Here is a 27,902-nt window from a genome sequence, read left to right as displayed (position 1 = left end):
CAAGTTCTCATATCTGCCTGGATATTTTCAGTGTGTTTTGGTTTTCTTGAGTACTCCAAACACATAGATAGGGCTGATAGTCCGATTTTGGTTAATGTACTGTATTTGTGTCTGATGCTGTTTTAGTGATTTTAACTTTCAAGAATGTTGACATTTTGTGGTTCTGGCTCCATGTGACCCTGCACTGGACTGAGCAGGTTTAGAAAATTAACAAAAGTATGAGAAACGTTGAATGAAGTACACTTTCCTCGCCATACATACTTTAAAAAATAGATAAACACAACAGAGAAATTCAAAATTTGAATTGGCATATTAAACATAATATAACGTAAATGCACTCACACTTGCAGGACGTTGAACCAGGTTTTCCAGTTTTGTGTGGCTAAATTCAAGGCTAATTACATTGTAAAGCTTGTCCCTCTCCTCTGGTGGCGTCTCATAATACCTCCTCCATTGGGCCATGGACATTTCAATTCCTTTTTGGGTTGTTACATCCATCACATCAATCATGCGTCGGCTGCCTGTAAGTGGAAGATACTGAGAATTAAAGGGAAACTTTGGAAAGACTAGGGCATGTATTTGGGGTTTTATTATCTTATGGAATCCTGAACAGCAAATAAAAAAACAAAAAAAAACAAAAACGCAAAGTTCTATATTTTTAATATAAAAAAAAAGCATCCACATTTACTTATAAAAGGGCAGAGATTCCTATGCTTTTTATACTAGAATGTCCTTGAATATTTTCAGCCGCTGCATTAATACAAATATTTGAAGGGACTATTACTGGCACCAGTCCCCAAAACTAAACACACACAGCTGATTGATGTGGAAAAAGTAGGAGTATCAGTTACACTTGTCTTGCTTTGGACACTTCGCGTTTTAAATAATCCTGAACAATGTGTGGATAAGGGAGGTTGAGGATTGGGGGGGATTTAATGTGGTTTTAAATTGGAAATTGGCCAGAATTCTTTGATAACACGAAGATGTAAAAATATATATTATCATTGTCTCTATAAAAATACAGCTACACAATATTTATATGGAAAAGCATAAGGTCTCTCCTTTATTTCTATGTATAAAAAAAAAAAAAAAAAGCGATAGCATTTAATTACCAGCAATATCCTAGCACTAATCTTAAAGCTTTAGTAACTTGGGGAAACAAATTAATATTTAAAGAGCAGACATATCTACACAGATCAAAAATAACTATTGGACTATATAGAATAACTATCTATATACAATTAGCAGTGCTACTACCTGTACAACAACACAAACAGTTGAGAGGAATATCAAAATACACCATTGTCTCTTACAGATAACTTTTGCTCTTTGGTATCACACAAATAAACACCAGTCTGGTGTTTATTTCTATCTATTCTATCTAATCTATTTCAAGATCAGATAGGAAAGCAACCTCTCACTCAATGAGAATCTGCTCAGTGCTGTAAAATATTGCAATAGCATTTCTAGTATAACATGCAATTACTATACCAAACTTTTAAAACATTTTTTCACTGTGCTAATTAAACGAAAAGTGGAGTGGTACATCAGATTAGCTACAAATACCATGTGAGTGAAGATCACCATGAAGAGGAACAGAAATGCTATGTTGTACTGATTACCTAATTCATCATGCCATCAAACCACATGATTTACTCATTACAGATGGCGCTTCATTTAAGGAATACCCCACCCAAAAAATAACATTTGTATCTGTTACTTAACCCTTATTGTTTATACTGCTGGCCAAGATACTTTTTTAATGTCAAATTTAGACAATAGACAACAAAAAAAACTAAATCTGTAATATAACAAGTTTCAATGGGGACCCAAATGTAGTCTTCTTAGTGTTGTTTACCCCTGGAAAAATGAGCCAAAAACACTGGATTTTTCTCAGCAAGAAAAAAATTATTACTACATGTAACACAAACATATAAATATTAAAAAGTCAACGAGGAAAGGTAAGTCTACTGTTGCATGAAGGAGGAGTACTAAATCTACTGTACATCAGTATAGCAGTGTACGTGTCACAAATGTTGCACGATTTTGCAAAAAGGACAGCAGAAGTGTGTTTCTTCGCGCACATTTCTTATATTATTTTTCTGTTGCTTGAGTAAGAGAGGGTATAATGTTATTGGCTAATCTGCACAATCGATGCATCCTTTGTGTTATTTTAGGCTACCACAGTGCAAGGCTTAGTGACTTCTAAATTTCGCCTGACACGAACAACAGTTGCTGCATTTTGAAGAGTACTTAAAAGGACTAATGCCTTTCTTTCTGGGCAGGAAACAAAAAAACTTAAACTACTCGTATTACTTATTCTAAACATTAAGTAACCCAGTCATAAAAACAAAACATGCCAAATGCATGTATTTTTGCTAAAATGTAATTTCAATCATTTCTGGATAATCGGGTGCACAACAATAAAGTGTGCCCAAACAAAACTGAGTTTCTGAATTTGCCTGCCTCTGCTACTCATTCATCAGCCAAGGAATCTTGTCCAAAAATAACTCATTCATTGGCTACCATGGTGCTTCACATGATATCAACAATACAAAGCATGGTCTGAAGCATGTATAAAATTTTGAAGTGTAAATAAGCAAGTAAATAAGCAAAGAAACACACTACCAAATGGAAAGTATGCCTTACAAGTGTGAAAATCAGTGAATAATCCCAAAGTAATGTGACTGTGATTTACTGCTAGGAACATTAATCAGACACAACATTCACAACATTTGAGTAAAATTGTTTAGGTCCTCCTGGTGCCACTGAAACAGTTCTGATCCATCAAGACATGGACTCCACAAGACCTCTGAAGGTGTACTGCAGTCACATTTTTGAACTGAAGACAGGACTTTTGGCCAAAGTATTGGGTGACAGGAGCATCTTCGATTCAAAAGAGTGACTTCATGTGAAAGGGCCCCAGGTTGTGGGCTACTTTCATGTTAACAGAGGAATCAATTCAAAAATAATTTAGTGAAAATGTGTGCGTTTTGCACATTTTGAGTATTCGGCTGGATGACTTCATGTGGATTAAGCAACATGAGTAACAAGATTTCCCCGCCCCCCATGGATGCTTTGATATTGTTTGCCGTTTCTGGCATTGGCCATCATTCACTTGCATTGAAGCATAAATTTTATTAGCTTCATTTTGTACGAAAACATGACATTTAATTTTTTATCTTGGCCATCAATACAAACACTGAGTAAGTAACATTTACAAAAAACTGTAAGTGGAATATTCCTTTAACATACTGTAAATTACACAATTTACTCTGTGCCTTTAGTTCACAATCAATACTCCTTCAAAACAAGACATAATGTGTTGCATCACTAGCCACTTGTCAGTCATTTAAAAACAAAATCAACTAATTACTTTAAAATCAAACACACTGCATTTTAACAGCACAATGACATTTTTGGATTTTTAATTAGGATACTATTATCAGAATGTTCCAAATGAACGTAATAGATAACCTACTGCTAGAATTTTGTAAGAATTGGTTGAAAGTATAAACATGAGCCCTTGAAAAATATCAGCAGATGGTTTCTAACATTTCCAATATCAAAGTAGCTAAAAATGCTCTATCACCTTTACGCTGTTCATCATATATTTGTGGTAATGTGATGGGCAAACTCACCAACAAAATACTTTACATCATTCACACTGAAGTCTTCGCCAGGCATCCTGCAAACGAAAAACAATTTTTAGCTTTGCTATTTATTTCATAAAAGACATGAAACTAAAAATTATGTTGGCAGGGTGGATAACAAACTAATACCACATGCTGATTCAAGAGAATATGAATATATGATTGACAGAAAAATTCCATCATCTGACTTAGATGTAACAAGGAAATAATGTTCCTTTTCTTTAAACATGATTCATTTTTTTCAATAAACCAGTATGAGAATAAATGCACAAGTGTGCTAGCCAAACATTGTTCTCATTCTATGCAGTTTCCAATCCTTAAATTATTACGGCTATCCTGTCTCATTTACTAAAACAAGTAACGTGTTATTTGTCATAATCTGTTCCAAATGATTTGCAACATACTATAAAACTAATAGCAGCACAGGAAAATATAAATTCATTAAATTCATGTCAATTTTAATTTTTTTGGGAAGGGGGCTAGTGGATATCACTGTACATGTAGTATTACTTACTTTAGTCCCAGGCCCTCAGAATTTGTGAATACTAAAGGTGTTCGGAGCCCTTCTCTCTGTATGTACTCAATGCTGAAGTCTGTATAAAATAAATAAATAAATGAGAAACAATACCAAACTATAAACAGAACAAAAGACTTTTTGTCAGACAGCCTTGTCACGGTCACTGCATGGTGATATTAAAGCAAAATATCCCAAAAATTACACTCGCATTCCAAAGACATAGTCGTAGAAAAAGATGGGATTCTACTGGCCTTTTTTTCTAGTAGAGTTGGGTCAAGCTTAATTAGTTTATTAAGAATCAGAAATTTAAAAGTAGCTGACCTTTGCCTTCCATAATATGGACAAAGTTGGCAGAGTAGTTGTTACTAAGAAGTTTGTCTTCCAGGTCAAAGGTTCTCTTTCCTTCAATTTCATCATCTGATATTCCATCATCCTGGTAGCGGCGTCGGGTGCCAGAACGCTGACAACAGAAAAAACAAAATATACAGTAATTTTGTTGCCTTAAAATTACTATTGAAAAAATATAAATATCACATGCTGAGATGAGCTGCTAAACATCATTTCAGCTTTTCTCTAGAAAGCTGCCCCTTGCTATGCAATTTTGAACTTGCAAGTCTCCCAATAATTGGACATTTATGACCATTCTTAAGTCTAAAGATTCCTTTAGCATACCTTTTCTTAGAATTTAGAGAAGGAAGCAAGCTGATGTCAGTCAGTTCACTGACTGAAATCTGTAATCTTCATTGGTGGGGATACAGGGTGGGGGGATGGGAGACTCTTGGCTCTTTTCAGCAAAAGTCTCTCTCGACTTGAAAATTTCACGTGTTGGGCACATTTAAGGAAACCGCAAAACATATATGTGGTCTTGAAAACCACAGATTTTTCCGGTATTTGATCGCAGCCAATACTCAAAACTATAACTGCTGCTATCAGCCACGCACTTTAAGGTGTTGGGATGAATTAAACTGCAGTAACATCACATTATCCACAATAAATACTTTTGCAGATATGAAAAATTATTAAGCATGAACAGTATTGGTGCTGTCACAGCAATCATTTGATTTCATACCTAATCGTTTTAATGAAAGATACTTTAATACTTCAGATCTCTCATTTACGGTGAATAATAATGCCAAAATAATGTTTAACTCATTTGCCTGATCAAATAGTATACCCCTGTCTCGGGCGGCCCCCACTCTCTATCTCGAGCTGGTTCTACAAGTTAACAATACCAGGGTAGACAAAACAATGAGGGTAAATTAGACTGATCTTAATAGAATGTTGCCACCTAATCAAACATACATTTGAAGGTGTTTAATTCAGCCTCCTTGATGGAGTTAATGCTTAAAAATGCCATGGGAAAAGGATATTTAAAAAAAAAAAAAATACACACACACCACACAATGGAGTTATGCATCTTGAAAAATAACCCATGCAAACTAAAATTCCATGAGTAATATGAGGTAATATTAAAGTAAGATATGACAAGAAGTTTTTAAATATTTCCACGGTTTTTAGTTTCAGGGTGCAACTCTGAAAAATCCTACATAGTTGAATAATATTTAACTAATGTCAAATCAAGAGAAAAAGCTAGGGGTGGACACTCAATCATGATGGATTATTTTATATCCACTTATGTTATCAATGCAGAAGGAACACGGAGAGCTCCAAAGGAAAGCAGACTTGACCCAACTGTTTTGTCATATGTTCTCTTCCTTGCTAATGTTTAGAATTAATTTCAAATACCACTAATGGTATATAAAGCCTTAAATAATTTTACTCATCCCTGTATTTTGGAATGTCCATCTCTCTACATTCTAAGCCATAACCTAAGATCTTCCGATTGTGGACTGCTTATTATTCCTAGGGCTAAGCATAAAAGAAGTGGCAAAGTGGCCTTCTGCAGTTATGAACAAAAATCTGGAATACATTACCAATAGAGATACATCAGGCTAGCATCATGAAACAATAAAATAAATAGACACTAAGTTTGGCTTGCTAGTACCTACACCTTAATTTTTGTCCTAATGGATTTCACATGCAAAGAACTATTCAGGGATATACAATCATTACTTATCTCTACATTTCTCTGCTTTCTTTTCCAGTTGTCACTGGTGACACTTTGTGCCACCACCACCTGTCTGTGGCCCTGTGCAGTCACCTGTGATGCTCGAATGAATGCAGATGACCCAGCTGTCCACAAGACCCATTGTATTGAATCATCTGGAACAAAGCCCAGAAGCAATGAAGAATTACTTGAGAACATTTAAGTTAGGTATAACATCCAGTGAGGCAGGGGTGGTCTTTTAGCCTTGAAACCCCTCCAGTGTTTTTTTTTTTTTTTTGGCTTCTTTCTGTCATCAGACTCATCTTTAGAAACTTACAATATGACATTAAATATAAAGACTCTATTTTTCTACTAATTATAGATCTATGCTATGTATGTTTCTACTGTTTTACTTTGTTACTTATTTACTATTATTCTTACCTAACTGAATTAGTTTTTCTTTTCTTGTAACTCATTCTTTGAAAATAAAGCACTTTGAGCTACATCCTGTATATGACAATGTACTATAGAAGTTGTTATTGTTGATACACATTTTGGCAGGTGTTAGTTTTAACTTTTATCTTTGTACATTTATTTGATCAGTGATATAGTAAAACAACGCATTACGAGTAAGTACTTTAACAAGAAGTCCTAGTTTTGAAGAAAGCCCCTAACATCTGTCAAAAACACAAAATGCTTTGTAATTTTTTGTTCTCACTGTCTACCAAGATATCACACACTTGGACACAGGTTCCAGTAGAGGCAGGTAATTAAGAAAGAATCATTTCTGCCACTGGAATCATCAGTTGTGCATGTGCACCACGTGCAAAAAACGTTACATTAATAAAATCTGAAACAATTGCTCTATTCCAAAAACAAGTAATCAAGCTTTTTCATTTGCACCGACATATAAAACTCATTTCAAATCAATTTAAACACAGCATAGCAAAATACACAATTGTAAGCAAACATTAACATGGGGCTTGAAAGATAAAGCAATAAAAGTTATGCAGTGTTTCTTCTACAATTAAAATCTTGAACACCAGCCTAGACGGGCTTCCCCTCGAATCTGGAAGGGTGTAGTAGATTAAGGCTTTGTAGAACCCAAATCTGAAGCAAACTCAAACAAAAACAAGGGAGTTTGTATGTTTGGTTGCTTGTTTACTTTTGCACATTGCACCTCTTATTCTGGAACTCGAAAAGACTACCAATATGCAATGAGCTATACGTGATTTGCTATCAGTGAAGCAAATTCAAAAACAATTTTGTAAGCAATCAAGCACCACACTTTACTTAAGGTGACAGCTCCAGCGACTGAGGAGTCAAAGTCAAAGCAAACTTTGTCACCTCAACCACATACAATTATATAGACAGACGAAATTGCGAAGCTCAGGGTCCACAGTGTTACTACATGAAGTGCAAATAAAAAATTAAAAATAGAAATTCAATTTAAAATTAAAACACAAACAAGACAAGACATTGTGCAAAGACAAGACAAAGTAGTAGCAGCAATACTGATGTGTAGTAAACAATATGAACATTGATGCAATGTTTGGTATTTGCAACCTAGAGGCAGACAGACAGGTTAATACAGTGAGATGTCCACAACTGCAGCCTTAATTTATGTCTTTTGTGTAAAACCCAATCCTCAGTGCTTTTGAGGTGTAACTCTGATGTTACCTTTTATGGTATAACATGATTTTTTTGTAACAAAAGAAAAAAAATAGTGTGTGTAAACTTTATATTATAGATGTCATAAGTATCCTTTAACCAACACAGCAACAGTCATACTTACAGTCTAAAAGATTGGCAGTAGGTTTTATTTTTTAAGAAAAATTTTTAAAAAAGGATGAAAAAGAGACCCAACTGTATTGACTAACTTGAATGGAGTCAAATTATCAAATACAGTAGCTATGTACATTGGTTATAATTTTTAAATTAGTTTTCCACTACAAACTGTCTAAAAAATTTTTGGCAATAGAAAAATTAAATTAACTCATCATTATAAGGTTTATAGGGTCATAACTGTCACATGTACAAAGTATAGTGACATTCTTGCTTGCATATGCTAAGCCAGTTGCAACACAATTCTATACCATTAATGTAATAAAACTGACATTTGTTAATTAACACTAGGTCCTTTTGTTGGTAAGGTGCATTTTCTCCACTAACTGTATTAAGCGATTAAACCCAGCACTTGCTGCCACCGCCATGCTTCACTGTGGGGACTGTATTGGACAAGTGATGAGCAGTGCCTGGTTGTCTCTACACATACCACTTAGAATTAAGGCCAAAAAGTTCTATCTTGGTCTCATCAGACCAGAGAATCTTATTTCTCACCATCTCAGAGTCATTCAGGTGTCTTTTAGCAAACTCCAAGACAGAACTTAAGAATTCTAAGCGGTATGCGTGGAGACAACCAGGCACTGCTCATCACTTGTCCAATACAGTCCCCACAGTGAAGCATGGCGGTGGCAGCATCATGCTGTGGGGTGTTTTTCAGCTGCAGGGACAGGATGACTGGTTGCAATCGAGGGAAAGATGAATGCGGCCAAGTACAGGGATATCCTGGACAAAAACCTTCTCCAGAGTGCTAAGGACCTCAGACTGGGCAGGGTTTACCTTCCAACAAGACAATGACCCTAAGCACACAGCTAAAATAACGAAGGAGTGGCTTCACAACAACTCTGTGACTGTTCTTGAATGGCCCAGCCAGAGCCCTGACTTAAACCCAATTGAGCATCTCTGGAGATACCTAAAAATGGCTGTCCACCAACGTTTACCATCCAACCTGACAGAACTGGAGAGGATCCCCAACTCCAGGTGTGAAAAACTTGTTGCATCTTTCCCAAGAAGACTCATGGCTGTATTAGCTCAAAAGGGTGCTTCTACTAAATACTGAGCAAAGGGTCTGAATACTTAGGACCATGTGATATTTCAGTTTTTCTTTTTTAATAAATCTGCAACAATTTCAAAAATTCTTTTTTTTGTCTGTCAATATGGGGTGCTGTGTATACATTAATGAGGAAAAAAAAATAATTTAAATGACTTTAGCAAATGGCTGCAATATAACTAAGAGTGAAAAATTGAAGGGGGTCTGAATACTTTCCGTACCCACTGTAATTCCTTCTTGGCGCATGTTATTTTTAAGTTAATTTACACAAAACTAATAAAAATATTTTATTGATAAAATTTGTCCCCAAAGTCAGTTGCTCAGATGTTGCACTATACTGTTTAATCATTTTTTCAACATTTTACTTTTATTGCAAATGTTTTGTAACATGCACACTTTCCAATATATTCCTAAGCCCGTGTAAAAGTCTAATAGAGTTTTGTGCATCAATGCAGAACCATTCAAAAGAATCGCAATACATGTAAGAAACAGATTCTTGACCCCTCGTCCCTAGTCAACATATTCCCATTCCATAAGAAAATACATAAAATGCTTTCCAGCAATGTAAAAAGACTATCTATAACACGTTTTCATTTAAAGGAATACACCACCCACAGCTATATTTTTTAATGTTACTTAACACATGTATTTTTTAGTGATGGCTGAGAGAAAAATGCAATAGTGCGTTTTCATGGATGATTTGATATTGTCTGCTGTTAACCAATGTTGGTTACCATCGACCAATACTGTATCAGAAACTTTAGTTTCATGTTTTCATGCAGAACGGAAATAAAATTTTCTTGGCCATCACAGCCAACTACATTGGAAACGTAATATATTTAAACAAAAAAAGGAAAGACATTTTTGAGTAGAATGTATACCTTTAACACCAAAACAGATTCTTACACAGTTAGAGCACTAACAATCCCTTTTCAGGAGAATGCAGTCTTGAACTGTTTTTATGTTACTATATAAGCTGGCTCTTTTTAAAAGTGGAGGTTAAGTACAGAGAGTTTACATAAATAATTACAACAGTATAATTTTTTTAACTTTGTTTCTATAGGTTTTGCACACTCCACTAATTTGTCTATCCACTGCAACTGACACAAATAGCTAAATGTGTTTTTACTTTCTAGTTTGTTTGCCGAATGTGAAAAAAAAAAAAAATCACAGGTAGGCTATCAATTTGTATTGCAAGAACAACAAACTAATTGCTTTTGTCTGACTGAGGTTTTGGTAAAGCTGTAAATATCCTAATTTAGCTGCTGAAATTACAGCTACAACAAAAACGTGACTTAAACTGCTGCTTCCCAATATAGCAGTTAAAAACAGCCATAATCCCCACCTTTCATATATTTTAGCAGAACTAGAATGTCTGTTTTGGCCTTGTCTAAACAGAAAACACATCTTTATTAGGAATGGACACAGGTAATTGAGAAGTCCAATAACCATGTAAAAAAGGTAACCAAGTAATTAATAATACGCTAATACTAGAGAGTACCTTACTTTAAGAGCCCTCAAGTAAGAAACCATGCATGCCATAAGAGAGCTCAATCCACGGGTCCTGCAATTAAACTGCCTGAGGTGTTTAAAAAAAATGAAACCCACAAACACTGCAGCAACATTCATCGTGCTTCAGGAAGACCACTGTTTCTCTCTTCAGGCAGAAATATCAAATCACCTCTTGATAGTTTATTCGGTGCCTTTCAAAGAGTGTAGCTGTCAGGCAGTACATAGCATTGTGTAAGTAGTTAGCACAATGTAAAACAGATAGATGGATAGAACTTTATTTGTCCCCAAAGACAAATTAGGCTTTTTACAGACACTCAATAAATAAATACATAATTAAACACAAATACCAGAATGACCAAAAAGTAAGAAAACGTCTGACTCTGCAGTCACAGACATAGTGAAGCATTACACAGGTGTGTTGCTGCTGGTATGAAGAAGTCCCAGTAGCATTTCTTGACGCACTCCCACTGAATATTTCATCGGCTGAAAGTCCTCAGAGTTGGTGCGTCAGAGAGAGGATGTGCAGCATTATTCATAATGGCACTCAGTTCTGTTTTCATTCACTGCTCCACTAATTCTTCTAGAGACACCCATAACAGACAGCTGTTTTGATTAGTTTGTAGATTCACTGGGCCTCTCATGAAGTGATGCCACTGGCTTACCACAGCACAGGAAATCTCATTGGGAATCACAGATCTTTAGAATACATGAAGAACATCACTGCTCACATTAAATAAAGAAAGAAAGAAAAAAGATCTACCAAATGTCACTATGTAACAATACTTTAATGTTCTAAATAACGTATGTCTGCACATTACTTTCAGGAGATAGTTATTGTTTCATCTGGAAAGTTCTTCTATCATCAAAGAAATGGACAGAAAACAACAAAGGATCATGGTTTAGCTCAGCTTTTCATTTTTTACTACTGGAATGGGAATGTCCATCTCTAAAGCGAACATAGGGACACTGGAGCAAGAGGTCCATCAAGCAGAAAGCTATTTATGATAACTACAGATAACTAACATTATCAAAGAGAAAACAGACAAGCATGCATGGTTTAATACAATTTGCACACATAAAAAATGCAGACATTTTACACAAAGGAAAACCTAGTTAAACTACTTCCGACTGAGCAAACGTCTTCCACAGAGACTCAGATTCAAAGCCTTGGGCTTTTTCTCCTGAGTCGGTGTGGCAGAATGGTGTTAAAAGAACTGGGAAAGTCAAAGAACACATTTCTGACTGTGGTACCAGCTTTGTACAAGTGGGAGTAGAAGAATAGAACCTCAGTGCAGCATTTGACACTAAGGTCAGACATGACATTCTACTGTCCAGAATGGAGAACATGCGGGGTATATCTGGCACTGCTCTCCAGTGGTTCAAAAGTCCTATCTAACCAATAGACAAGAGTGTGTTAGTCTTGGCAACAGCAGAACCAGCTCAGCACCAGTCACACAAGGAGTTCCTCACGGCTCTGTCTTCGGCCCTCTTCTCTTCTATATTTATTATACTTCCCCTTGGCCATATTATTCATAGCTTTGGACTGGGTTATCATTTTTATGCAGACAATACTCAACTCTATTTCAATGTTAAAAGTAGAACTTCATCAGAGCTCTCTCAGCTCACAACTTGCCCCAGTGAAATTAAAACCTGGATGGAGCAGAACTCTTTAAAATTAAATTGCAACAAAACTGAACTCCTGCAAATTGGGACTAAAGTACAACTTTATAAAATGAGCTCTGTCCCAGTCTATCTTGGCGGTGATCTCAACAGACCTGCCGCTATTGCAAAGAATCTTGGTGTCCTTTTTGATTCCTCCCTTTCTTATTCAGCTCACATAAATCAAACTAAGAAAATTTCTTACTTTCATCTCTGTAACATATCCAGTGTTCGCTCCTGCCTCTCCTTTTCTAACGCTGAGAAACTTGCCCATGCTTTTATCACATCCCACATCGATTATTATAATTCCTTACTGGCAGGTGCCCCTTCTAATCTCATATCACAGCTCCATCTTATTCAAAACTCGGCTGCAAGAGTCCTTACTCATACCAGCAGCAGTGAGCACTTAACACCCATCCTACTTCATCTTCACTGGCTCCCTGTGTCTTACAGAATCGAATATAAAATTCTACTAATAACGTACAAAGCCTTAAATGACCTTTTGCCAAACTACATCAGTGAGCTTCTCCATCACTATGTCCCTGTCTGCCCACTAAGGTCCTCTGATTCTGGCAATCTTGTTGGGCCCCACACTAACCTGCACTCCATGGGCGACAGGGCCTTCAGCTGTATAGCGCCCAAACTCTGGAATGACCTACCGAAATTAATCAGTTCAGCTGACTCCATGAATTCTTTTAAAAAAACAACTTGAAACTCATCTGTTCAGGAAGGCTTTTAGCTCTACTTGACTTTATTACCCTTCTCTCTGTCAAGATCCTCATGTAACCTGTGTGTGTGTGTGTGTGTGTGCTAGACCATCAATGATGTTGTCCGTTTGGCTTTTTTTCCTCTGAATTTACTATCTTACTCTCCTTTATTTGTCTGGTTTAGTGCAATACTATATAATGTATACCCTGCCGTTTTTTTCTTAAACTCATCCTTCTCACCTTATGTGCGTGATAGGCAAACTGCAGAAATTGCCAGATCGAATCTTGGTGAATTCAAGAGACTTATAACTCAAGAGTTTTCAGAGTTGACAAACGTTAATAATAATAATAATAATAATAAAGAGACTCATCAATCTGGGTGGCTAAAAAGTATAGGCCAGGCGTGTGCGAACTCCAGCCCTGGAGGGCCACAGTGGCTACAGGTTTACATTCTAATCCTTTTCCTAATCAGTGACCAGTTTTCACTGCTAATGAATTTGTTCCCCATTATTTTTTTTAATAGCCCTGTTAGAAGAGTTCAGCCCTATGAATTGATTCCTTCCTTCATTAAATGACAGCCATGCAGAAATGAGATGTGAAACGAGCTAACAGATGACCAGCTAAACTGGGGCTTCAAACTCCAACCAATTTCACTCCAATCACTTTCTTAATGAGAAGCCAATGCTTGCTTTTAATTAAACCAGTTATTCAATTTCACGGCTTGTTGCTGCTCTCATTCTGCCACAGCACACATTTCGAAAACTATTGTTTTTCTGTTCTTTCCAAAAGCACCAAATGTCAAAATGCTTTGGTGACCTGAGAGATCAACCTTCCCAAGACCGTCACCTCTCTTTAATTTCAGATATTGTGTGATGGGCACAGGAGAGCTGGTCATGTGGTGGCTTGTTTTGTGTCTCATTATTGTTTGGCTGCTAATTAAAGAGAAAGAAACAACTATTGGGCCTGAGTCAAGTTAACTAAAAGAAGTAATCAGCAGCAAAAACTGGTCTCTAATTAAGAGGATGGTAAGAATGAAAACCTGCAGCCACTGTGGCACTCGAGGCCTGGAGTTCGCCAACCCCTGGTATAGGCAATAATACACTAAACCAAATATGAAACAGAAACCTTAAAAACTACCTAATAATGTATGTCTATTTGGAAGATGCAAAATATTTCTGGCTTCTAAAAGGGGAAAAAAAAACACCCATTTATCTATGTTCACAACCTAGAATGTGTGGAATTTTTAGATAAACAACAATGGGCACAAAGGAATCAAATGGAAATGTTCAATGGCATGAAATCATAAATAATCCAGACAAAGTGTCTGGAGTAACGAAGCCCACAATAGTCATACACATAAATTATTGCTTAAAAATGCATACTCAAAATCATGTCTAGGCTTCCAAATCAATCCTTATAATAATAAGGATTCTTCAAAGACACGGTTAGCAGTACTTAAAGTGGAAGTTAATACTCCAATAAACAGCCGAGTGTTACAGCAGATTATTTCAAATACATATTGTGAAGCCAACAAAAAACAGTCTCAGTCCTCTCTTGTCACAGTGTTAAAGTTGCAGGTCAGGTAATCGCATTACAGCTAAACAAAATCATTAATCTTGCTATTTAGCCCTTCCAGCCTCCTTTTAATTAGCTTTTGGAAAATGGAATAAGGTTACCAAAACTGTTCATTTCATAGTAGATGAGAACTCTTCAGTAAGACAAAACACATTATAGCTAGAGAAAGTGGTCTAGTTTTCCAAAACATACATGATTTACAATAGTGGTTGAAACAATTCTTACTCCCTTCAGGACAGGCATTCCTTCTCAGTTGGCAATATTCTGCAGCTGCACATTATGAACTTTCCCTTGCATTTCTTTCAGATATTGTCAACCCCTTGCCCTTAGCGTGCTGCAAATCTTTCTTAGTATATTCCAACTCATGCAGGTCTTAGCCACATGATTAAATGTCTCACCCCCATCTTTTATACAAAAATCTGTCCGACTTCAAAAGTGACAATTAGTTTGAAGAACAGCAAAAGAAAAAAGAACCAGTTTCAAGGTGAGTACTGTATTTAACTTCAGCTTTCACAAAGCTAACTTTCAACAATCATACTTCTTGGGTTAAAGTATTGGTTATCAAACTCAGTCCTGAGGACTACATAAGACTACAGGTTTTTATTCTAACCAAGTTTCATTTTCGATTTGGATTCCTATCCTAAATTTCCCAGTTTCTACGTTTTGTGGCCAATGTAGAAATCATAAAACTAAGTTTGGTAAATTTTTATTAGAATTTACCAGGCACCTAAATATATTACATGGGGATACAGTAATTGTGTTTTTCAACCTTGCTTTTTAACATTTTCATTGTTTTGTTACATATGTTCTAGTTATTTAATCCATTATTTACTAACTAGACATTAAGCACGTTACAATAACGGGCGCTAGAACAGTAGTGCATGAACATTAGTAGGAACAGTCTATATTAAATGGCAAGGGACGTTGACCTCATTCTGTTTCTTGTCTTAAATTTTTTTTTATCAAAAATATTTTTGCAAGAAGCCTAAAGTAAAATAATAAAAATAAAATAGAAACGTATACGAGGTGTGGCAGAAAAGTAATGAGACTGGCAACCCTCCCATAGCTCAGTGCAAGTTTCAACTCCTTCCGTTAACTACGTGATTTTTGTGACTGCTATTAGCGAGGTTGTGTTTTTGGTTGTGCGTCACGCAAAATGGAACAGTGGAATTTGGAGCAACGTTGTGTTTAAAAAGTTAAAACAGGCCTATGGGGAACATTCTTTATCCCGAGCTCAAGTTTTTCGCTGGCACAAATCATTTTTGGAAGGCAGAAAACAAGTTGAAGATGAACACCATTCAGGGAGGACTTCAACTTCGAAAACCAATGAAAACATTGAACGTGTAAACACTCTTGAGATCAAACCGTCGTTTAACATTAAGAATGTAGAGTGAACAATTAAATTTGAACAGATTTACCGTTCATCAAATTTTGACTGAACATTTGCACATGCAAAAGGTCTGTGCCAAAATGGTGCCGAAAAACTGCCTTCTCCATAACAGAATTTTTGACCTCAAAAAGGCATTCCTGTGGTTCCCCAGCCCCCTTATTCACCTGACCTCAGTCCGTGTGACTTTTTCTTTTTTCCTAAACAGAAAAATGTCCTCAAAGGACGTCATTTCAGGAATTTAGAAAACATCCAAAAGAGTGTAACGGACATGCTGAAGACCATACCGGTTGAAGACTTCCAGCGCTGCTACCAACAGTGGGAACAATGTCTCCATCGGTGTGTAGCTGCCCAAGGGAACTACTTTGAAGGGGATAACATTGATGTTTGAAAAAAATAAAAACTTTGGTAAATAAAAAATCAGTCTCATTACTTTTCTGCCACACCTCGTATGACAACACAGTAAGTATAATTAATATTGTCTTGGTGTAAAACTTTGTAACAATCTGTAAGACACAATATCTGTAGAAGATATTGAGGAAAAATTTTCTATTTTTTTACCTCATGAAATGTTTCTATAAAATTTGATTGCAGACAACATTTCTTGTAAATATTCTGTCCGAGTTTGGCAACAGTTTACCTTGATCAGGACAATCTACAACCTTGACAACAACATCTGGAAAACTTCTAACTCTTGATAATGCAATATATAACTGCCTGCATCTGAATGCTGGTTCTGGCAAGTAAATGTCAACTTTTTCTAAGGTTTGCTCTTCTGAGTCTTTCTATTTTAGGTTTGTTTCTGACGGTCATTTTCTTTTTCTTCAATCGATCTATTTGCTCGTATTTTTCTTTGTCTTTCAGCCTTTCTTTTGTTGATGTTTACTTGTTGAGCTGACCGTTCTTCCAAGAGATGTTGCTTATATAGGATTTGATTGTCTGTGTCTTTTGTTCTACTTGACGTGTCCTTTTTTTGGGTTGCATGTTGTTAGTAGATACATCCATAATATTTTCTCTTACAGTAATATTGGCTTGTATGTGGCTGTAATATGCGTCACTATATTGTGTGTCTTTAATTTTCTCTCGCAGTAATACTGGTTTGTATTTCCGTAAAATGCCTGTAATTTTCTCTGACAGTAATACTGGCTTTGTTGTCCGGAATATGACTTTAATTTTCTGTCACAACATTGGGCAATCAGCAGAGTGTCCCCAGCAACTGCTTTAATGTGTGGCGTGTAGCCGATAATCGTGCCTGTGGCGTCTCCCCAGTAAGTACTGTTTAGTTCCCCAGCAAGTATTTTAATCTGTGCTGGCGTGCAGCTGATTATTGTATGTGAGGCGTCTCCCCAGCAATGGATTTTATGTACGCGGCCGCAACTACCCAGTCAGCACTCTCCCCAGCAATGTTGTCCTTTATTTCTTATCATGAGTGGCAGCGGCAAGGCCATTCACTGTGTGCCCAGCTTCCAGTGTGTGTGTGTGTCCACGGTGCATGCGCACGGCGTGATGCACAGCGCGGCCCGCGCATGCGCACTTCACCAGAAGACACACACACGGACACCTGGACGCACACAGGCGTTTTATTAAAGAGGATGTGCTTGATGCTGAAGTAGTGTTAGCCTTTACGTAATCAGACTCATTTGCCCAGGTGTCTGCTCTGCTCATTCAGTTTACTTGCATGCGCTTCAATAACCAAACCTGATTTCAGAAATGCCATGTAAACCCTTATTCCAGTTAGAGAAATCAGGTTATTAGCTTCAGAGAAATCTGATTCACATAGGAAGATTTCTCTGAATGATTCAATAATGTGCTATAAACACCCATAAACATTGTTAAGGATTTTGTATTCTGCACATGTCCATTGCTCTCTGTCAGCCTGCACATGTATTTGCTCAAACATGCAGCCATGGGTAGAAGCATCCACTAAATACATCTCCAGAGGCAAATATTTGGGCAATCGTATTATTAATAGGGCTGCAATGATTAGTCGATGTAATATACGACGTCTACTACAAAAAATCGTCAATGTGCATTTTTTATTGTTGACGTGTCATAAACCTCCAACAGAGGCTCACCACAATGGTGGCCGGTTGCTTGTTGTATAACAAACTTGACATGGCGGCGATCATAGCACATGTACTGTGCAAGGCATGTACGGGGTCCACTGAGAAAAGAAGAGCGTTCATGGCTCACCTTGCAGAGGAACATTCTTTCCTCTGCAGGTCCTGGAGTCCTGTGCAGACTGGGTAAGGTTGGGGGGGGGAAAAAACGCAGTCACTGCAAGAACCGCAAGAAGGTAAGGGAATGAATATGAATAATGTTGCATCCGTGCCACAAAGTTTTCCGAAATGTATTATGAGGTCATAAAATGAATAATTCCAGATATCATATATACCTATGTCTCTTATTTTGTCGGTGTGGCTTTGACGTCACGGGACTTAAGGCCCATACTAATTCAGGAACACTCAATAAAACTGAATAAAAAAATCAAGCGACAATGAGATATGAATAAGGCAGATTCACCAGTGTTTGTGTGTCAGCTTTTATCCATCCAGATCAGAGAATTTAGAGTTCGATTTTCTCAAAACACCACTCACATCTACAGTTATTCCCAGTATCAATTAAAAAGTAACAGCATCAGATTGCTGGGGGGGGAGGGGCGTAGTATGTATTATAATCGTGACTGAGAATAAAAGTGAAAAAAAAAAAAAAAGTGTTAACTTTTACAAATACTATACATTTAATACAGTGGCTGGTACAGACACAAATCAAATGTATGTGTTTACTGTATAATATTAACAATAAGAGCAACTCACTACTCAAAACGGTAAATATTTGAGGCAGTCAGGATTGAACCGGGGGACTCTTGATTATAAGTCAGCAATTCCTACTGCTGCACCATGGAAGCTATTGTATCATCCTTGAACCTTTTGTGAAAGTGTTTATTTGATCTTTGCACTTCAGGCTTTACACATTATATAGTTTGTCTACGTTTTGTCATTTATTACTAAGATATGAAAAACGTTTCTGTTTTAACAATGTATTTTTGGTTAAGTTAAATGCACTTTTTTTGGTTTAAAGGCTATGTGCATTTTAGTTTGTAACAATCTCCACATCTAAACCGTTGATGCCGAGTGGGATGTGGGCAGGATGTAATTTTCTGAAGTCCACGATTATCTCTTTTGTCTTGTCGACATTGAGAGAGATAGATTGTTGTCTTCACACCATGTGGACAGCCGTTTCACCTCATCTCTGTATACTCTTTAATCCGATCATGCGTGCGCATGTAAACATACTCATTGTTCACTGCCATTATAAGGATACGATTAAGAAAGCAAACATGGAAAACAGCCAAATTAACAGGAATACAACAAACAACAAAAAGAGTTAAGCTTCAAAAGCTATGTGAAAAATACAAATACTTCTAAATGGCTTATAAATGTGAACACTCACACTACCATGCTTTTATGAATGCAAAATGAGAGAAGAAAAAAAATCCCAGACTAATTAAATGGGATTAATATAGGGAGATAAAATGACTGTCACCTTAGACACAGATTCTGTTAATAACTTTTATGGACAGAATTTCTAGGCGCAGCCAGGGCACTGAGGGGGTCAGGTTTGGTGGACTTGGGGAAGTCTGGGCATCTCTGCTCAAGCTGCTGCCCGCACGACCCAATCTCGAATAAGCGGGAGAGGATGGATGGATGGATAAAATGACTGGCTGATTGTGAAACTGCTGGTTGCAAAACACTGGGTAAAGGGAAACTCACAATAAAATGACAAAGATGCATCTTTCAATAAAGGCAGAAAGTACTGTTGTATAATTACTTCAGATAAGCACTTATAAATTTAAAACAAAGCAATACTTTCCACCTTAAAGTAAACAAATTAGTTTTAAGGCTTCTGCATCGTGAATGGACTTTTCAAAACTGACCAAAATTGGAAGCCATAATGAAGCACTTTGTTTATTAGTTTATTTTTTAACTTTACTAAATACATATTCACTTAAAAGTTAAATGTCTGGAGCAAATAATACCACGGTGAAACTGAAGTAATAAACGTATAATCCCAAAGGCAGATCTAGAAATTTCAACTAGTACCATGGTGTCAGAGTAGGCCAATGGTATATAACTAAAAAGCTAGTAGATTAACTTAGACTTGGTATATGCAAAAGCAGACCGACAAGCACATCCCTCAAAGCGCAACAAACGGATACAACAAGAAAGCAGAGGAATTTCACAGCCTCAAGTATATACAGTTATCTGTGATCCTATCTCTCTATTATATTAAAAAGAAATCCTGGGACGAGACATGACTTTTTAGCCTGGGATGAGACGTGACTTTTTCCAGAGAGATACTTTCAAGTCCGGCAAGACGAGGCGAGACTTTGTGCCAAGAGATTTAACCACACCTGGGGCTGCAAATAAAAGACAAAGATTAGATGACAAAGTAGAATGTAAAGAATTCAAAAGCGGCATGATACACATGCAGACCAGGTTAGAGATAATGGAAGTACTAAAATTTGAAAGTCTCAAAAAAATGATAGTAAAGATCACATTAGTGCAAACAAATGGAAATTACTACTCAGTGAGATAACAGAACAGCGAAAAGAGATCAAATATATTGTTCGGATTTAAACTTTAAGTCGGAGATTTGTAGATCGTCTAATTTGTGTTGCCATGAGGGAAAAGTAGTGTTTCTTCCCAATGAAGAGGCGTATTTGCGAGAATTAAAAGATTTGTTGTTTGGTGAAAGTGAAATCCAGAGACATGAAATGGCTGGCGCATGGCACAGGCCGAGGAGTTGGCGAGCAAAGCCCCCAAATCATGAGTAAAAACAAAAATCTCATGATTACAAATATCAGCCTTCAGCCCATGAAAATAAAGAAATACTAAATAAAATAATATACATAATAAAAGATTGTGAAATACATCAGATTTACAAAGCTATCTCTGGTAGTCAAGTTATTTATATGGATGCTGTAAAATAAAAAGTTACCTATTACACAAGTGTAAAGTTCTTCACAGCAAAGCATCTCACCGGTGAAAAATCAGTGCCAAAGTTCATTTTAACTCTGCTGGCTAACACTTTACTGAGACCTCTTATGTCCATGTTTAGGTCGGAGTTGTTGTTGTTTCAAAGGAGTTATTATATAAAAAAAAAAATAAAAAAAAAAAACAGCTCTTAGAAACACACATGTTATAAAGCTAAGCTGTCTGGGGGTTAAAACTGCTCTTGTTCACTTTATGTGAACTTTGGATACATACTGCCTTAGTGTATCCCATATGAAACTGCCTGTGTGGATTAAAAGAGGTTTGCAGTAACTGTGGTATATTTACAGTATCTTTTCATACACTTACACATCTACACTTACATTTAGTGGGTGGGCCTAATCTTTCTGACCACTAATATGGAAGAATGACATTGCAGAATCCAATCTCATAGCAAACTGAATTAATTTATTAAAATGTTGTGTGTTTTCAAAGGAGTCACACTGCATCCAAGTTGTGAATGATGTTTATTTTTGTGCGGTGCTCCATTTTTATTTTCTTTATGAAAACTGGTTGGTAAAATAATCATAACCTTGTATTATTTTTAGTATGCGGCTTGGAAACATTTAGTGCATTTATATGCACACCAATCTAGATTAAGGCAGAAACCTGATTTCTTAATAATCCACATTTACTTGCGCAAGTAATTTTCCGGAGTTCTCTTTTGTCAGAATGCTTGGACATTGTGAATCTGAAGCAAACACGATACCTTTGACAGTTTTCTTGAGTTTTATACGTTTAGTAAAATTGATGCTTTATATCGGTTTCTGTTAACGAATTTCACGCAGTTCACTGTTTTCTGAGTGGCTGTGTGATTGAGCCCTGCAAATAACCCAATATGTGTGCTTCTTGCCTCACATTCAGGGCTGCTAGAATAATTATAATTCAGGTAAAGGGGGTCCTCGGGTTACAATGTCTTGACATACATTTCGAGTTTACAACACTCACTCCCTTAAAAACTTCAAAAAAAATTGAGACATAAGAAGGAATAAAAGGTTTTTTTTTCCAACACTTATTTTTTTCTGTTATTACCGTACAGTGTACGGTACAGTATATTTATGTCCTTTTCCTTTTTCTGTGGCTTAGTTTTATTTTTACGTTCTAGATTATGATTTTGCAAATGTGTTAGAATAAGTAAGTGACTTAGGCTAGGGTGTGTTTCGACTTGCACCAAAATTCGGGTTACATCACTGTCGTAGGAATGGAATTGTGTCGTAACCCGAGGACCCGCTGTATTTTTTTTTTTCAATAAGACAAATACTGTATTTAGGTACTTGGTACTTTAAAAAGTAAAGTGTACCATGTAAGGTGCACTGAGATTATGTTACCAAGTTTAACATGGTATGTTCAGCCTATCAACATAAATATAGTTATTTCTGAAATATTGAGACATACTATTTCAGCCAAGAAAAGGAATAATGCAATCACTTGAACATTTGCCTGTGGAAAGGTTATTTTGTGGATGCTTCTACTCATAGCCACTGAAACAGCATGCTCGAAGCAAATACATGCGCAGGCTGCCAGAGTGCAATGGACATGCACAGACAACAACAGTGTTGTTACTTATTGTAACAAGTTTGAAAGTGGAATTCAACCAGAAATGTTCATTTTTTTTGCGTACATGCCTATTGTAAATGAGATTCAAATTAAAATGTGCACATAAGCTTTTTTGTGGATATGCTATTAGAGTAATTCAATGAAGAAGTTGCATGCATTCTTTTTTGTTGTGAAAAGACATTATTCACTATTATTCTTTGCTTTGTTGAGGAACTCCCCCCATTAGTAAATGAATGGGACTGTCACAAGAACTGGACACTTTGGTACCAAGTCAATAACAAAAGGCAGAAAACTTAACGGCAATAGCTTTCTTACGGTATCCGTAGTACTGCGTGTACGTCAGAATTGACACTTGTGTGACTGAAAAGTAGATGAATTACTTTGAAAAGCTCAATAATATGTGAAAATGCAAGTAAAAACTACTTATGGAAATGGTAAACTGTGGTGACGATACAGTAACGCATTGAAATGTTTCAAAGAAAAACATTACATGTCTAGAAATGCTTTGTGTTCAAGGCAGAAGAATTTCAACAGGAATGATGCTTATTATTTTTAAAAAAAGAGACAACACACACACACAGGTTTTAGTTATTTCCACTTTTATCCCATTCGGAGTTAGAGCAGAAATGAGATAAGTGTGTGCTTTGAGAGAAATACATTAATGCATGCCTTGAAAGAGAAAAAACTGTGACTGATCAGATGCGAGTTGAAATGATGGCAAGATAAATTGCTTATTAATAAAGTGTCTTACATAATCCTGATAAAGGAATGGAGACTTTCAACCTTAGATGAATTAACCCTGAAAGAAAAGAACAATGGACTAATAAAATGTAGATATAACCATCATTAGAGAAAGTCCTGTAAAGGTTTTTTTTGAAGTGCATTGTCTGTAAGAGAGGCCTCTGATGTAGTCAGCTGGGCAATCAGTCTGTTAGTCCACATATCTGGTCATAAAGCTCTTGTCTCTATTCAGACAATTTTGTAGAGTATTGATTTTAAGCATAAGTTTATATTCCCATTCTCTCCGCGCCTGTTGGGTCTTGCATTTACCAATAAGCACAGTGACCCTGAGATCCTTTATGCTGTGGCCATTACTGTTAAAGTGTGCTGCCACCGGAAGATCAACACTGATCCGATTGATATGAAATCTATGCGAGTTCATTCGCTGGCACAGTGTCTGAGCAGTTTCCCCTACATACAGTCCAGTGTTGGGGTACCTCATGCACATGATTAGGTAGACCGCATTAGCAGGTTTGCATGTGAATGAACCCTTTATTTTATGCTCCTGCTGGCAATGGGGTATAACTACCTGATCTGTCGTGTAGATGTGTGCATGGGTGCCACACCTGTTCTGTTGGCAGGGAGTTGTGCCACAAGCTGCTGAGCCACACAGAGTTTCGGACAAAAGCTGTCAGCTGGTCAATCAGTTTGTTAATCCACATATCTGGTCATAAAACTCTTGTCTCAAGGAGAGTATGTATGTATGACTGTATGTAGGGGAAACTGCTCAGACACTGTGCCAGCGAATGAACTCGCATAGATTTCATATCAATCGGATCAGTGTTGATCTTCCGGTGGCAGCACACTTTAACAGTAATGGCCACAGCATAAAGGATCTCAGGGTCACTGTGCTTATTGGTAAATGCAAGACCCAACAGGCGCGGAGAGAATGGGAATATAAACTTATGCTTAAAATCAATACTCTACAAAATTGTCTGAATAGAGACAAGAGCTTTATGACCAGATATGTGGACTAACAGACTGATTGACCAGCTGACTACGTCAGAGGTCTATCTTACAGACAATGCACTTCAAAAAACCTTACAGGACTTTCTCTAGTGATGGTTATCTTATCTCTACATTTTATTAGTTCATTGTTCTCTTCGTTCAGAGTTAATTCATCTAAGGTTTATTAATTTTGCTAACATCTGAACAAAAAGGTTGTTAAGATGAAAGAAAAAAAAAATCACTTTGCTGTTCCAAATTTAAGCTAGAGTACTTTTCAGTTTCTTTGTTACACCTTGCCTGATGAAGGGGCCTTAGCTGCCCCGAAAGCTTAAATTTCAAATCTGTTTATTTAGTTAGCCAATAAAAGGTGTCATTTCACCCTACTTTCTCCTGTTACAGAAGTCCAGAAATAACAGACGAATATTAAACTGACAAGTTTCGCTTTACAGTTTGATTAAATGTAAAATAAAAAAAAAAAAAAATGGAGTTAAAGATTTGGGTAAGTATATCACTAGGATTTTGTGTCATTTGATAATTAAATCAATTTGACTCATCCATTAAATACCCCCCTTTAGTATTTTAACAAGTGAATGATGCAAAAATCTTACAACAGCAAACGCTCCAAACCAAAAGGAGCATTTCTCTGACAAAACAGCTTTTAAAAGCAGGTTGTTACAAAAACTGAATTATCTTGGAATTCACTAATAGTATCGACAAGAATTATACTAATGTTTGAAATTTTATTTTTAGTATTGATTTTAAGCAGTATTTTCAGTTACTTGGGAGAAATGTCAGAATAAGTTTGGAATGTGTACATGGGAAGATAAATCAGGTCATCTGTAGCAATTTTATTCTTTACAAAACCTATCTTGAAATTCCCCCAAAGACTGTAATATTCCCCACTTGTTACAATAGGGGAAATTCTCATGTCCATCACACCTTAAAACAGAAATCCTGCATTGTATCTTGATATTTATCAAAGTCAATAATACTTAAACTATAGTCAGTAATCTACTAGATATACCAGTGCTTTAAATTTGCGAATACAGTTAGCATTGATCATTTTTACATTCTATTAGCGAAAAAGGAACAATATTGCTCACTTGAATAATAGAGGTACTTCCAAAAAGCCTTTGAATGGGATTTCCTTTTTTTTCCATGGTATTAAGTACTGTATCATGAAATTTCACTGGTAATGGCATTGAATAAAAAAAAAAAATCTGGTATAGTTACATGCACCCCATTAATAAAAATAATTTGGAGGAACATCTGTAAAATTATAATATTGGTAACTAATTTGATTCATCAGTTTAGTGTCTGCTGACAGTGCAAACAAGCTGATTACTAAAAACAAGCAGAGAATTCATTTCCAGCAGGATTCAACAGCCCTGTCAGTAGGGAAATGTGGTCCTTAAAACGCAGACCTCCACAAGCAGTCTGCATTCTGTGTTTTTACTAATGTGTGCATCGCATCTCAACAGTTCAATACACCGTTAATACTGTATATCACCATTCACATCAAACTACTACAAAAAACAATTAAAATAAGGCACGTTTCAAAAGGCACACTGCACAAACATGAAACATCAAATAATAAATAAAAAGGACATAAAGAACTCATTCTCAGTACTTTAAGTTCAGCACAGTTGTTTGTGGAGTTGCACTATTTGTTTTTTTTTTCCCCCAAAAGCTCAATTGGCTATTAATCTGACTTCGTTCTGATTCAATAAGCACAAAAAACAGAATGAATGACTGACTGAGAAAGGCCAACCCTTCAATGTAAATTAATAAAATAGTTACTTCTCAGAAAGCTCTTCAATGTTAAAAAATGCAGCACAGTATCTCAACCTACAGGGATAGTAATTAACAGTTATCGGTAGTACAATATAGGGCTGGGCGATTTGGCCTAAAATCAAAATCTCGATTAAATTGAACATTTTAACTCGATTACGATTAATGAACGATTATTTGATTTATTTTTTTGCCCTCATAGTTCACTGACAAGTTTTGTACAGTAAATATGCTCACATATTACAAGTGAGAGATTTTTAAATGAAGGGTGCATTACTTGATTTTAAAATAATTGAAGAAAACACACTGTGATTATTTATTGAACATCAATGTTGAACAACTGAAATTAAAGCACACATTGCCTAAAAAGAACAGTCACTTTGTTCTTATAAAAAAAGTAAAAATAAATAACTTGCACTTTTGGAAACAAAATAAATTATTTTTAATGTTTTTCCTATTAAAAGTAAAAAATAAGCAGTATCTCTTCTAAATAAAAACTCTTATATACCCTGTAAATAATATTTTAAACAGTGCATTTCTTGCATCTCCTGCAAATATTTTAATGTGCAATGTATCAATGTAAACAACAAATTGTTATAATGAAAATCGAACTCTCTAAACACTGTTGCATGAGGTGATCTTAGCGATCTTGTCATGTCACTATATGAACATGAATTTACTCTTAAGTTCTTATTAAGAAACACGAGCATGTTAACCTTTTCAGGTTTCAGGCAGGACCTGAGACATGTAACAATGTTTCCGCCCGAACTGAAAACCCGCTCTGACGGGGAGCTAGCAGCTGGTATGCAGAGATACTTTTTTGCCACCTTACTTAGAGTGGGAAAGTGTACATGATGCTTCCTCCACCAGTCCAGTGGATTTGCCTCACTATCCAGCATGGGGGACACCAAATAGCTGCTCATCTCTGCACCCTTGCCTGTCGTAATGGCTGAAAGTTTTTCTTCCGCGAGGTCCCATTCAGAAAGCATATCTTTCAGACCTTGCGCAATCATATCTGCCGTGTGATCGGCTGGAAAATATGCCATCTCAAGGCATCTCTGGCGCAGCTTCCAATCGTCGTCAATGTAGTGCAAAGTAAGGCTCAAGAATGGGTCCATCGTCCTACTTGACCAGAGATCAGATGTGGCTGCAAAGTGTTGAACATTTTTCAGTTCAGCAGCTACATTTTTACAACATGTCTTGTACATGTCTGGCAGTGCAGTTTTAGAAAAATGTGATCGCGATGGCACAGTGCATCTTCTGTCGAGAGTTTTAACAAGGTGTTTAAACCCGCTTTGCTCCGCTCCACTCCACTGTAGCCAAGGGAGTCATATCATTTGCGATGTAATAACAAATAGCGTCAGTTATTTCTTTCCATCTTCTTGAACTCTTCTCATACTGTGTGGCATTTGTGAACACTTGTGTTATCGACATCTGCTTTGCGGAGGCACTTGTTGCTGGGGGCTTGTCAGTCTCTTTTTGGTTTTTTGAGTCATGCACTGTTCATATTCAGTAACTTGATTGTGCTTCAAGTGTTGAAACAAATTGGTGGCGTTACCTTTGGGCGTCGAAACTGTTTTTCTACAGTGTCTACATCTGACTTCATTTTGTTTGATGTCATCCTTACTGAAGCCAAAATATGTCCAAATGACGGAGACTGCGTTTTTCTTTGGTACAAGCTTCTTGTTGCTCAGTTGCGTCAGTGTTTAAGCTCTCCATGCTCAGCAGGTCGGCGGAATAGCGTAACGAAACGGAGCGGGGTCACGTGACTCCACACGCGGTAGTGTTTTTAAAGGGAAAATAATCGAAATAATCGACCTGG

The 27,902-nt window shown here is 36.6% G+C and overlaps 1 protein-coding gene and 1 long non-coding RNA gene across 2 annotated transcripts in view; one reads left to right on the top strand and one right to left on the bottom strand.

The window, feature by feature from the left end:
- The window catches only part of LOC120538099 (lysine-specific demethylase 2A-like), an 81,236-nt gene that overhangs the window by 40,173 nt on the left and 13,161 nt on the right, over window positions 1-27,902 (bottom strand). Inside the window, exons 2-5 of the mRNA XM_039767529.1 lie at window positions 4,492-4,630; window positions 4,168-4,246; window positions 3,642-3,688; window positions 343-521 (exon numbers count right to left, since the gene is read on the bottom strand). Coding sequence (XP_039623463.1) covers window positions 343-521; window positions 3,642-3,688; window positions 4,168-4,246; window positions 4,492-4,630 — 444 coding nt within the window. The remainder of the gene's footprint in view (window positions 1-342; window positions 522-3,641; window positions 3,689-4,167; window positions 4,247-4,491; window positions 4,631-27,902) is intronic.
- LOC120538101 lies at window positions 474-8,727 on the top strand. Its single transcript, XR_005635442.1, has 3 exons — window positions 474-484; window positions 4,320-4,323; window positions 8,610-8,727. It is a non-coding gene; the product is annotated as an uncharacterized LOC120538101 (long non-coding RNA).

The sequence above is a fragment of the Polypterus senegalus genome, chromosome 10 (genome assembly GCF_016835505.1).
Source record: "Polypterus senegalus isolate Bchr_013 chromosome 10, ASM1683550v1, whole genome shotgun sequence".
NCBI lineage: Eukaryota > Metazoa > Chordata > Cladistia > Polypteriformes > Polypteridae > Polypterus > Polypterus senegalus.
This window is presented reverse-complemented; position numbering and strand designations above follow the sequence as displayed.